The 13,137-nt window shown below is 49.2% G+C and overlaps 1 protein-coding gene and 1 long non-coding RNA gene across 3 annotated transcripts; both read right to left on the reverse strand.

Moving 5' to 3' along the window:
* Positions 1-1,329: 1,329 nt before the first annotated feature.
* Positions 1,330-6,479, reverse strand: PRELID3B (PRELI domain containing 3B). 2 transcript variants are annotated; one of them, XM_074157122.1, is made up of 6 exons: positions 6,358-6,479; positions 5,616-5,784; positions 5,216-5,305; positions 4,550-4,620; positions 4,255-4,357; positions 1,330-3,602 (listed from the first exon to the last, which is right to left on the reverse strand). In XM_074157122.1, exons 1-6 carry the CDS (start codon positions 6,387-6,389, stop codon positions 3,483-3,485), a joined length of 585 nt encoding a protein of 194 aa, XP_074013223.1. In that variant the 5' UTR covers positions 6,390-6,479; the 3' UTR covers positions 1,330-3,482. The 2 variants fall into 2 exon arrangements, with proteins under 2 accessions (XP_074013223.1, XP_074013224.1); XM_074157123.1 differs by lacking the exon at positions 5,216-5,305 and having other exon boundaries at positions 1,881-3,602; positions 6,358-6,466.
* A 942-nt stretch (positions 6,480-7,421) lies between these two features.
* Positions 7,422-11,623, reverse strand: LOC141471240 (uncharacterized). The gene is made up of 5 exons (XR_012463509.1): positions 11,521-11,623; positions 9,951-10,122; positions 9,790-9,856; positions 9,421-9,550; positions 7,422-8,779 (listed from the first exon to the last, which is right to left on the reverse strand). It is a non-coding gene; the product is annotated as an uncharacterized lncRNA (long non-coding RNA).
* Between the last annotated feature and the right edge of the window lie 1,514 nt (positions 11,624-13,137).

Here is a 13,137-nt window from a genome sequence, read left to right on the forward strand (position 1 = left end):
TATGCTGGCTTCACTGCAAGGACAGACCACAACAGACACATCAGCAATGTTGTAGGAAATGGTGATTAAAGATTTTTCTGTTTTTTTTTTTTTTTTTTCCAAAACAAACAACTGCTTTGCATTTATAGTTAACTGCTATGTTACTGAACAGGTGCTGACACCCATTGTCAGCAAGAAGAAATACTTCTCAGGTAAATTAAGCCTTTTTAAAAATACTTCATTTCTATTGCTTACTGAAGAAAGTGGTATTGGTTTAGTGTTTACAGAGACACAACTCATTTCAGTGTCGCAGTGACTTTAAGAATTTGCTTTCTTCCATGGTAGCAGCTTTCATTTCAGATTGTCAAAAGCAGTACCTTGCAGAACACGAGAGCAGCAGGCAATTAGCAAGGTCTTTAACAAGTGTATAGTGCAGATGGGTACATGGAAGCTGGACAATTACACACCTTTAAAAAAATTAAAACCCTATAAACTTGTTTTTCTTAGAATGCCTGAATGAACGTTAAACAAGTTAATCCATTAAACTGCTGCTTTAGTCATCCCAAGCCTGTTTAGATCAAGATGTGAGGGACAAGGTGAATGTAATTTACAGTACAAAATTTTTCACTATGTTAACACCAAAATCCCACCACTGGCACAGCCAATTCTTACACCACCTGAAAGTAAGTAATTTTTGCATTCTTTGTTTCAACTTTTAGATACAAATCAGGCAAGCAGTTTCATTGAGAAGCAGCTTTCCATAGGCACATGGCTACATCCATACAAGTATTTGAGAATTCAAAAGCACTGTTGTTTCCAGTAAAACCAGCAGATGATGCAAGTGTTCAGTCTCAACAGAAGAGGGCATTAAGCTTGCCAACACCTCAAACTTCCAGCTACTGCAATTTAAAGTTCTGGCTTTAGAGTAACTGTAATAGCATTGCTAGATGCAGCTTGCTTTAGAAGGATATCTTGGAGACTTGTAGCATGTCCCTCCTCCTGGTAGAAACCCTTAGTAGCTGCACACAGAGTCCCCGCGCCCCACCAAGCGGAGCTGCTGCAGGTGCAGTCTCCTGTTGTGAGAATTGTGGGTAGAGATGAGCTGTTACGTGACTGTATGGACCCAAACACTTTGTTCTCCTCTGCTCGTAACACCAGCGAGCATTAGATTCCCTGTGCAGAGACACATTCCGTAGCAGGTAAATCCTAGCGTACAAATCACAGTCCAAGTAGGCCGAAAATCCTTCCACAGGATCTAGCAAACCAAAACCTGCTTACTAGTTAATGTGTCAGATTTGCAGAAAAGCAGCTATTAAGCAGCACAAAAGACCACGCAGCAGCTGTAAATGTGCATTTTAGGAGATGTATTTCAATAAAAGAAGCTATTAACTCCAGAGTATTTCCTCACCTTCACCCTCCTCATTTTAGGTTCCTCGTCTAGCAGTTAAAAAACCCCAAATAGATCAGAAAGTTTCAGGAACTACCCAGAACTCAGATAGTTTTATTTAAAAAGTGTCACGTACAGAAAGCTATACTCCCTGACAGAATGAAAATGCAGGCACATAAATAAAGTAGAACAAAGAAAATCACCATCTTTCAAGAAGCTGTCAAATGCTTACAAAAATGAAAGGTTTTTCAGTGCAAAAGCAAACTGTGAGTTCATCCTATACAGTCCTTAGTGCAGAAAAATGAGGAAAAGAAAAAAAAGTTGTCTTTAAAATGTCAAGTGACGCTAATAGCTAAACAAACATTTACAATGAGTTTCAAGCAGTGCATTTTTATCAGAAATGATGGTACCGTTTTGCAGAAGTTTCACACTTTTTAAAATTGAAATGCTATTTCAGTTGTAATAACCTCCTGTAAAAGCATGGCAAACCTCAGTGATTTAAACTTAGTAAGGTAGTCTCAAACCATTTATTTTTACAAAAATATTTAGATTAGTTACAAGTTTTAGAAGTTTTTTATATATATATATATGTTCTTTTCCCCCAACACAAATGTTACAGAGGACTGTGTTCCCATGTGTTTACCACTTTAAATAAGCTCTGGCTCTCCGTGTAGCAGAGACTGTTCAATCGGCAATTCTGATATAACGGAAATGGCATGTGATGGAAAATGTGCTGGAGCAGGTGACATCCCAGTGCTTAAAGGCTAAGAGAGAGTCTTGAAATTACTGGTAAGCTTAGAATGAAAATTCCAGGAAAAACCCCTGACACCAAAACACAAGCATCAGCCAGTTCAGGACCGTGTCCTTCCCTGGTCCCGTCACACTGCGGGAGCCCTGGGGGACAGGAGCGACACCAGCAGCGCCTGGTACTCTGGGTACGGAAGGGTGTCGAGGTTTGACCTTCACATTCTCACAGTTAACAAGTGGTGACAGGACCAGGCATCTACAGCGAGTACCAAGAAACAAACACAAACTGTAGAAAACACTTTATTCTCCAGGTTTTCATTTAAAGAGCCTTGTATTGTGAGCAAATTAGTTCAAAAGGTAAAGGACCTTCTGGAAGGCAGAACACTATGGTTAAATTAAAGGACAAGACAATACGCAGTTGATGTAACATGTTATTTTTGGAGCACGATCAAGTTAATGAGTGTATCCTTAACATTCTTTAATATCACTTCCTCTTATGTTTAGGTACCCCTTTAGCCAACTTCTTCAAGGATTTTTAGTCCTTTGGTTGTTTGAAATGTTCAAGTGAACACCAACCACTCTTAGACGCCCTGGCAGCTTGCAGGATTGTAAGGCTCTGTGCCCCTTTATTTAACTGGCTTTTACAAACAGAGATACTTATTCTAGAAGTTTAAGATAAAATTTCATTTGAAGTTACTGCATGCCCAGCTCATTAATGACGCAATTAGGAATAGAATTTAGGTCTTAGTAGATGAGAGACACTTTGTAAGTTTTAGCTCTATTGAGCAAAAACCAATTTGAGTACCATGTTAGCTCAACCAGCCAAACAAGTTAAAAACCTTATCAAAAATATTTTGTACATTCTTTCGTATTTCATGCGTCAAGTAATAAACTTTGTGTTAAAGCAAGTTGTATCACACAACTGTCAAAAATTAACAAACAGAACAATGCCAGAACAAACCATTCTGCTTAATTTTGGGCTTGGTCCCAAAAGAGGTAGTCCATAAGTCACACAAAAATAACAATTCCACAGAAGTTAACCTAACATGCCAGTCTCCACCATATTTAGCCTCACGGCTAAATGAGGTGATTTCATATCTGAAAACATTATAAGTTAGTGTTCATGTAAATATAGGAACTATACTTGAAAATTATTTCTTCGTCTGTAACCGAGATTCGGTCCAGCTGCACCAATACATTACCCAGGCTTTGTGCATCAGCCTCCTTTGTAAGAATCAGCTTTTCTCCAAATGAAATTTGAAACGCCCAATACACAGGTATCCTTTAAATAACAAAGGATATGTGTATTTAGGTTTGGAGAGAAGCTTCAGCTTGTTAAATCTCATTAGCGATCCAGGCATATTTACTATCATTTCTCTGCAAAGGCTGCTGCTGCCATCGAATTCCTCATGGTTCCTCTTGCTGAAGCTGCGAACTCTTCAATTTCTGCGTTCAGTCTGTTAATTACCCATTCCAACGCTTCACGGCCCTACAGTTAAAGAAAAGTTTATCAGCGTATAAATCGTGGCAAATAAGTAAATAGGTTAAACCTTGTCCTACTGAAAATGACTAGAGACACAGTAGTTAGAAAAAAGGTACAGAAATACACGCCTCCGTGGTATTTTTACTTCATTAACCAGAGTACAGCAGGAACATGGACTGCCTTGTTTCATGAAAAAATTCCTTCTGTCAGCGGTGCCCAAGTTACGAACCGCATTGTTTTATCATTCCTGAGGCTGAACTCGAGACAGCTTTGGATTCCCAGAGGCTCTCAATTAAAACACTGCTTTGTTACTCCCACATAACTCCCTCAGATCTGTCTGCAGGTGTGTCCTTTTTCAACAGCAAAAACTAATAGATGGCAGAAGAGGGCAGCAAAAGAGCGAGTTGAGTGACTGGAGATGTTCTGCCAGCGAAGACTCAAGAGAGCGCTTTGCCAATAGTAATTTCTTATCTCCATTAACAAGAGTTAAAAACGCAGAGGAAGTTCAGCAAGCCGAGCAGTCAGTCTGCACAGTGAAGGCACCAGAACTACCAGGAGCCTTCTTAAGATCATTGACAAAGCAAAAAGTAAAGCAACGGTTTGTGCTGCCTCTGCCGTCGAGCCCGAGGGCACACGCTTCACCAAGGCTCATACTCACCTTCTTAGCGTTGGAGGAAATGGTGTTTGCCATCAGCCCTTCAAGGTAACTGCTGAGACTGACCCCTTTCACTGATATTATTGCTTCTTGTGTCAAAACAGTTCTGGAACAGAGAGCAGGAAATGGAATTATTCCAAGTAGTTTCAAACAGAATGCATTGCTGGAAGAAACTGCTCCTCCCCACCAAGTACCTTCCCTCATCAGCGTCGTGTGTAAGACAGAGCTTCCTGCCCTGCAGACACAGCCCACCTCCCACCTCCCCTGCTTTGTGCTTCTGCTCGACGGAGGTACCTACTTGTCTGGCTCCTGAGGGTGGGGTTTATAAACGAGCCTCTCGTCTACTGACACCAGGTTTGTGAAGGAAATCTGTGGAGTAAAGACAGGATTACCCCTTGATAAAATATTGAAGGAATGTAGTAAATAAAACTGCACATTCAAGGCTATATGCTTATATCCAAGTTAAACACTACACTTTTCCCGCAAGTATTAGGGCTGTGGAACACGACAGAGAAACCTCCAAGTTCAGCATTTGCTGATCTGGTTCTGTCCGTGGGTTTCTGCCCCACGCGCCAGCGTGCGCTGCGCTGGGGAGAGCGCTGCAGCGGGGTCTGACACACGGGGCACAAAGAGCAAACCGTCACAGGAGGAGGAAACGGTGAGGTGAACACCAGGTGCCTTTTCAGATTTTGTTCTTAACAGCCCCGGCCCAGACCATCGCTCTGCTCATCAGCGGGGTCTGGGACAAACTGGAGAGTGGGACTTTACAGGGTCAGCGTCCGTCCAGGCAAGTCCCCACAGCCCAGCAGCTCCCTTCTGAAAAACCAAACCCGTCAACTACAAACGTATGACTTAGACCTTTAACTTCTGTTGTTTAATGCAATTTCCAAGTCATTTTCAAACTTACAAGGAATGATTAAACCTGTAATCGGTTTCGGTTACACACACACACACGGCTACTCACGTTGCTGGACTTTAGCTCCATTGTTTTTTTCACTGGGTCAACGACAGAGTGCTCCTGGACATAGGTCTTTGTCCTGCACGTGCCGATGAGCTGAACAGGCAAACACAGAGGGAGTTAGTCACACAAACGTGTAAATAGCGGTGACTGTATTGAACAGACACGGAGACAACAGAATTAGGGTTTTGCTTAAAATAAAACTATCAATCCGAGACAGATGGAAGCAACCTAAGATGTAGGCATTTCTGGCTCTCAGGAGGTCACTGGGTGTCGGCAGCTGGGCTTTCCCGCTGCACAAAGGTGTCTGTGTCTACCCCGCCGCCACTCTGAGGCGCTGGAAGTGCTGTAGGTCTGTCACAGCCCCCGCTCCCCAACCTCCCCCCGGGGCCACCCCACAACGCACCGACTTGACGATGGCGGGGATGCCCCACTCGGTGCTGAGCAGGCGGTGGCTGTGCAGCTTCCCGCCCGCGTCCACGTGTCTCTGCAGCACATCGACACCCACCACGCTGGGGTTCATGGGGTTGGGGTACTTCTGCATGGCCGCCGTCGTCACCGTCTCCCAGGGGTGACTGCCAAAGCGCAGGAGACACACAGTCACGCACCTTCAGTTTCCAGCAGGGTTGCTATTAAAGCCGAACACCTCAACCCGCTCTCGTTCTTAAGGCAGCTCCGTTTCCAGTTCCCCACCCCAAAAACGCCCTTCCCCCCGAGGGCAAACAGCCCCCCCCAGGGGGCTGACAGCGGGACGGGCACACTGAGCGCACCGCTCACCCGCCCGCGGGGACCCCCGAGCTCCATCCCCTTCTGCCCGAGACCGTGCTAGGAGTTCCCCGGGAGGCAGCGCCGAGAGCCCGCCACCTCCGGGTGCCGGCAACGCACGGGGGCCTCCCGGAGCCGCTGCTGTTTTCAGCGTCGCCTTCGGCCTGTTTTCCCTCGCGGGTGTTTCAAGCCCCGGCGCCCCGACAGCGCGGAGAGACCCCGAGGGCGAGGGCAGCGCCGAGCGGCCCCGCACACGGGCCGGCGCCGCCCGCCTCCCGGCACCGGGCTGCGCCCCGGCCGGCGCCCGCGGCAAGGTCAGGGGCGGCGGGCGGCCCCCTCCCGCCGCCCCACGCCCCCCCTCCCGCCGCCCCGCGCCGGCTCACTCGAAAACGTGCTCGGAGGTCCAGATCCTCATGGCGGCGGCGGGGTAGGACCGGGCCGGAGCGGCCGCCGCCGCCGCGCTCCGCTGGCTCCCGCGGGCCGGGATCCGCCGGCAGCGCCGCGCCTGCGCAGACAGCGCCGGGCCGCCGCCGCCCTCCAATCGCCGCGCGGCGCCGCCGTGACGTCACGGGACGCGCGCCACGTGACAGTCACGCAGCGGGTCCCCGGCGCGAGCAGCTGGGGGCGTCAGGCGCCCGCCGGCCGGCCCGACACGTCCGCGCGCACTGCGCCTGCGCGTGCCGGAGCCGCTTCCGCTTCCGGCGCGGACGGCCCCGCCCCGTTGGCCGGTGGGGGGAGGGGGGGCGGGTGTCGCGGGCCGGGGACTCCCCCCCAGCTGCCGTGTGGGGACGGGCCGCGGCCCAACGCACCGCTCCGCACCGCTCCGCACCCCGGCCCGGCGGGGCCGGTTGCGCAGGCGCGTCGTGAGGCGTTATGAGCGCGAGCGGTCGCAGGGCGCTTTCCCCGGTTGAAGCGGGGCCCCCAGGAAGCCCCTTGCCGCCTCAGTGGGGCGGGTGACGTCACGGGTGGCTGAGGCACACGTCATCGGGCGCCGTGACCCCCCGGTGCCCGGGAGCGGTTTTATAACTCGCCGTTACAAAACAGCCGCCCCCCCCCCGCCCGCCCCGAGTCATCCCCGGAGCGGAGCCGCGGGGCTTCACCGGGTGACGGCGCGGGGAGGGACCAGCCCCAGCAACGGGGCCCGCCCCCGGGGGCGGCACCGGGCGCTTTCTCTGCGGGTCTCGGAGCGGCGCGGGAATCTGTGTGTGGTGGCGCCGGGCGGCGTTCCCGGAGCCCGCTGCCGGCCAGCGGGGGGCTGCTCCCTGCCCGGAACCGCCCGGTAACGGCCTCCCGGGGAGAGGCCCAGGGCGAAACTTCCCAGAAACGGGTCACTTCAGGGTGAAAGTTCCAGCGCCTCAGGAGCCCCGAAGAGTCTTGAAAAGGCCCCGAGGAGTGAATGTCCCCGCGCCTCCTCCATCGCACCCAACGCCAAATGCAGACGCTGTGTCACGGAGGAGCTGCTATTTAATGATGAACCACCAGAGTCGGGCAGTAGCAAATACTTAAATGGCAATAAATTTTAGCTGGAGAGACCTGTCTTAATCTTCTTTTTCCTGAGTCTTCCCCCCTCCTGGGACTATTCCTAACCGCTGTTAACAGCCTGACGATCTATCACAGCCCACGGAGCTGCTGCTGGGAGGCTGCCAGGCGGTTCCACATCCACTGCGGCCTTAGGACCCACGCGGGGACTTCTGCAACCGGGGAGTTTTGCCAAGTGTTAAAAATGCTGAGCCTCTGGGGAGGTCTCGGGCTGCGGCACCTTGGGAGGACGGTGACCCGCAGACAGACCCTGGCGATGGAGCAGGTGCCCGTCTCCTGCCCGTCGGACTCGGCGGCCTCTCGGCAGCCTTCTCTCCAAAAGAAATGTGAACTACTGGAAGCAAAGCAAAATCATCCCCGAGGAGGCCGGCTGCCAACATCTGGTGCAGATCAGGAGCTTGATCTCAGCAGTTCTTGCTCATACAAACTTCACTTTATTTTAAGGGCAGTTTTGTTAAGTAAGTTTCTGTATTTGAGTGATATCAAGGGCTGAACTGCCTCACTTAAAGGGAATAACAAAATTATAAATAACAGAAACAGACTCCAGGAAAATAAAATGCTGATTTGTAACTGCGGAGGAAACACATCCTAAACTTCAGAAATCTTTATGCTGGTGATGTTGCATCTTGAGAATATTGTCTCCATTTTTATGACCAAGAATTTAATACCATAAAATCCACTATCTTTTCCCTTCTATGTTGACAGTATCTGTGTAATAAATGAAATCAAAGAAAACGTTCTTTCAGTTAAGTCTGTCCAGACCCAGGCACTACCAAGATGGTATTAAGGACCATAATGGAATCTACAAAAGAATATAAACGTGTGGAAGCCCCTGGTGAGATTCCTGGGTTCATATGGAGCTTTCCGGGGCAGTTTGCATACGGCTCTGCTAAATGCAACTGAGGGATGGAAAGGGCTTGTGATTCTGTGCTTCATGTGATGTTGGCAGAGTAATCTCTTTGGCGTGACCGACACAGACGTGGAACTGCTCTCAGGCCCCCATGAATTTCCTTGCAGAACAAGGCATCGTGGCTTTGTAGTTCCAGACGGGAGTTTGCCAGCAGGAAGGTGTGCGCTGTCCCCTTTAAGCAGCCTCATAAAATATCCCTCATTTTGACGGAGAAGCTTAAATGTCGGGAAATGGCTCACAACCCAAAGTCACTTTATCTCTGCCATTAGGTCCAGATCGCTTGGGTGCTCCGTAACGGCTGCCGAAACCCAGCTTGTCAAACCCCCTCCAGCTCAGACAGCTCTGGGTGTAGCCTTCTGTAACAAAAAACACAGGTGTTGTGTCACACCTAGAAAAGCAAACACCATCCTGGTTCAGAGCCCTGATCCCCAACATCAACCAGACCCTCCGCAGCGCAAAACCTCACGAAATTCTAACCTGAAAAGGGTCTGGGGGCAACAGCAGCCGTTGGCGCTGCACTGGCTGAAGTGGGTGCGGGTCAGAGGGGGCGCTGGGGGTCGGTCCCTGTGGTCAGGCTGCTGGTGACCCATAAGTGACGAGCAAGTGGGGGAGTCCCGTCCTGAACCGCCGCGGTTCCTCACAGCTGGCAGGACACGAGCTCTGGTTTCTTACCCCACACCTCCCCCCTCAGCACCCCACAGCTTTCACACCGCACTGAGGCCGCTCTGCTGGCCCCTGCCCCCAAGAAAAACGTATTTGGTAGTGTTTTTTTTCCCCGTCGTATCCTGAAATAAGCTAATGCTCCAATAACACCGCACAGTTCCCTGATCTGAAATTAAAAGTTTTGATGTCTTTGAAGTATTGGTATTCGCACGCAGTGTTAATGAAAACCATTCGAAGGTCTTGCTCTTTTCTTGAGCTGGAAAAACAAGTTCCCACTCCCTTTGTCAGTCTGGCAGAAAACTGACATTATCGATGTTTTCTTTCCCAGACATACCTCTTCAATGACTTCTGTTATACAATGTTCAATGACTACCCCGTCTATAGACACCCTTTCACCAGCCGCAGTCAGTTCAGTGGATGAGGCTGTTGGTGTTTGCGTTTTCCTGTATGTACTTAAAAACCCTCTGTTGGGAAGCAAAGCTCTCCGTTAGTACCGAGGGCTCTTCCTCCCTCAATGTGAAGAAGAATCAGATTCTAGAAACGGCCAATGAATCCTCCCCCCTAATCCCCCGTGTTCTGGTGAAAATGGCTGTCAAGTTGCACATGAAATGCAAATAAAAAATTTTACAGATTATGCTTTTATATCCTGAGACTAATCCCTGTCACACCCCAAGAAGAGATGAAATAGCAGGAAACACGTCACCTCTCAGAGAAGTCACAGGTTCTTCTTTAGATACAGGTTGAATTGATTGATGCTTCTGTGTGGAAAACTGGAAGAGGGGGCTGGATTTCCACCAGGTTCTTCCCGTGTCACTCCCTGGGAGGGACAGGGCTTGTGCCCCCCTCACCCCCACGCTCACTCACCCCCAGGGACCCACATCCCCGAGCGGCGCCGAGTCAGAGGACAAGATCCCGACCTGACGTGTGTCCCGCTCTCCAAGCGCTGCCCGCCCCGGCACCCGGAGCACATGGTTCTGCAGAAATAAGTTGTTCCCCTGCTTCCAGGTTAAAATGGCATCTGGACAGGAATTCCTTGCTGGAAACACATCGGAAAGATACATTCAGGCCCTGTTTTCAGTACTTTAAAAATATTAATGGAAACTCAACATAAAAGCAATGAAATATGCCCAAACAACAACAATAATAAATAATAGAGGTCCCTTTTCTGTCCGGTAGTTAAACCTGCTTAATTTGGCACTAACTCAAACCTACAAACCAGACCTGAGTTACTGCTGGCCCAGTCCACTGATTCGATTTCAGCAGCAGCAAAGTGGAGGAGACGGGAACGTGTGGCCACAAACGGGCCTTTCGACAAGGGCATGGTCTCAGCCCGGGTGAAACCCTTCCTGGCGGCACAGACCCCGCGCGTCTGCATCCCAGTATTTCCCAGCAGGAACGCGCTGCCCCTCCAACACGCCTGTGACCTGCACCCACCCTGGGACAGGGACAGTCACTGCCCACCTGGTCTCTGCCACAGGAAAACAACACACACGTCCCAAACCCCATTGCTTCTGCCAGCGCCTTCCCAAAAGCACCGAGAACCCCCCCAGGGTTTCAGGCAAGGGACGCAGATACTCCTGCGGCATCTCTCTGCTCGCCTTCCACGTTTGCCTTCCCCCCAAGGGCAAGTGAAACTCAGGCAGCAGGAACCCCGTGAGACTCTGGCGATTGAGAACACCTGGTTGCCTGCCCAGACAGTTTCCAGACCACTTTTTTATGGCAGGGTTTTACACCACATGTAAACATGTGGAATGGAAATTAAGGGCAGAGGAGTCAGTTGCTCACGGGGCAGCATCAGACCCAGAACAGGACAGGTCAGTTCTGCTGCCCACGTGTTACCGCCGCAGTGAAACGCGAGTGCAAACCACAGCTCACAAGTTTGTCTCAGCTTTTCTTGTCTTTTTGGGGGACAAGGATGACACAAAAGGCAGAGTGTGTAATGAAATTACTCATTCTCAGCTTCCATATTCTAGTTCCTGTATCATAAAAAGGGGGAGATAGACTTCTTCCTTCCTGGGACTAAAACCAGTGAAGTACTAACTCTTTTCCACAGATCTATATGCAGATTCAGAATTTGATTTCCAATACTGATGGCACTAAAAGAGTTCTTCCTGGAGTTTCTTAATATATATGATTTTTGTACTGCTTCCATCTTTCATCTCCGTGTGTGGATGTACCACTGCTGTACAAAGGCCACAGTCAAAAAGCGCTGCTGCTCCCTGGCACGATGACACAGGGAGCTGAAAAAAAAGGGATGTAATTTCTTAATGATACTATTGCAAACCTATTTCCTGTTTCAAAATTATGCTCATTTCCTTCTCAGACACATTTAAAACAGTCTGGCTCCCAAAATCATTTCTAAGCTCTAAAATAACACATGATCTTTTGGAGGCCATCTGAGATGTGTTTGTGGGAAGGAGGTGTTTCCACTCACTCAATAAAGCAGCCCAGTAAGAAATGAGATTCTTTGCCAGGTTTGTATAAACTCCTTCAACACCGGACAATTCCAGTGAGCGTGCTTTGGTTGTGCTGAGAGTCAGTGAACCCTCTGGGGGTGGCAGACGAGCAGACACATCCTCCCCCGAGGCTGTGGGTCTCCCCGGCGGCTCCTCACCATCCCGATATTCGCTGTGTTTTGCCCCGGCCCCCGCCCCGCAGAAAGGGCCCTGGAGCCCCCTCGAGGAGCCGCACGCACCGACTGCGGGAGGTCCTGTCTGTGCCAGGAACTGTGCATCACCACACCTAGAAGGGGTAAAAATTACACTTATTAACTCACAAATACTTATTCCTGCAAATTTAGGTGACAAGAATCTGCTATGACAAATATATAAGACATTCATAAAAATAAACAGATGGGTAATTTTTAACAAACGGTTTAAAAAATGTAGCTTTAAAAGTGCATGTGGTGAGCACGCAGGTACTAGGGAGAGGGAACTTTTCAATAACTGGTAACGGCAGAACTGCAAAAAGCCATTTGAATCTCTAATGAGGCAGAAAGCTGAAATTATTTCAGTGAGTTAGTGTCAATGGTCTCACACCATCCACGTTAAAAGCACCTTATTGATCAGGTTTGTAACCACAGCTGAAAAACACAGCTGTTTTCTCTCTGTTGTATGATCTTTTTGGCTTTGTTCTTTGTAATCCTAAAGCTAAAATCACATTCAACTGTTTAGCACGAGGCTGACCTCACCCATTGCAGAGAAACGGGCAAAGCTGTTTTGCCCGTTCATTTGACAAATACCCGAATCTTCTCTACCCAGACAAAAAAGAGCTGGTGCTACCAAGGTGATACTTTATAAACAGTATTTCTGAAGTAGTCAACTCGAACACATTGTTTGATAATTGTTTTTAAAGAAACACTGGCATATTTTTCTATTCATAAGCAGCTGATTCCTGCACCAAAGGAGTGTCTCAAGCCAAAATAACCACCACTCATCAGCAGCGCAGTAACCTGTTGGATTTCAGGCCTTGTCTACGTATTCCACCTCTGTAGGTGACGCCCCACATACTCATGAACAGTCTTCTAGACTTCAGTTTCCAGAACTCCACACCTAGGATGAAGCAGCTTTTCTTTCCCTTGAAGATGCTTGTCACCACGTATGCAATGTCACCACAGCACACACAACACAGCTCTCGGTGACCTGACTTCAATAACACACGTACGATGCCTCAGGTAAAGGCAGGCTCCGATTTCAAGACAGAAAAACCTCAGAAAAATCCAGAGTGCCAGCTTCTGCTATAGCACACTGCTGTGGACATGTGCATTCAACGTCAGATACGGCATGGGAGCAGTGAGGTATGCCCGGGACAGCATTTACAGAATACAATTTCGTAAGCTCTTCACAGAAGGCAACACTTATTTCAAACCATTTTAAAGCAGTCTTTGGTTGAAGAGAGAATGGCCTCTTCCTCTTGCCGTGGAATTGACTCTTCTCGGAAAAGCACTGAAAGGCAGAGCTGCAGCCAGAAACTACACGTGGAAGAGATGTATAGAAGATGATAAATCATCCATCAGATCCTACCCCAATCCCCCACCCCACCCCACCGCAGA

The sequence above is a fragment of the Numenius arquata genome, chromosome 12 (assembly GCF_964106895.1).
Source record: "Numenius arquata chromosome 12, bNumArq3.hap1.1, whole genome shotgun sequence".
NCBI lineage: Eukaryota > Metazoa > Chordata > Aves > Charadriiformes > Scolopacidae > Numenius > Numenius arquata.

Bases quoted from the DNA above. Each gene is read 5' to 3' on its own strand.
- PRELID3B (XM_074157122.1), bottom strand. From the start codon at position 6,389: ATGAGGATCTGGACCTCCGAGCACGTTTTCGA. The intron at 5,306-5,615 runs GTGCGTTGTGGG...TTGCCTGTTCAG, and splicing joins TCCCCGCCATCGTCAAGTCG to CTCATCGGCACGTGCAGGAC. The intron at 3,603-4,254 runs GTGAGTATGAGC...CTTTAACTGTAG, and splicing joins TTTCCTCCAACGCTAAGAAG to GGCCGTGAAGCGTTGGAATG.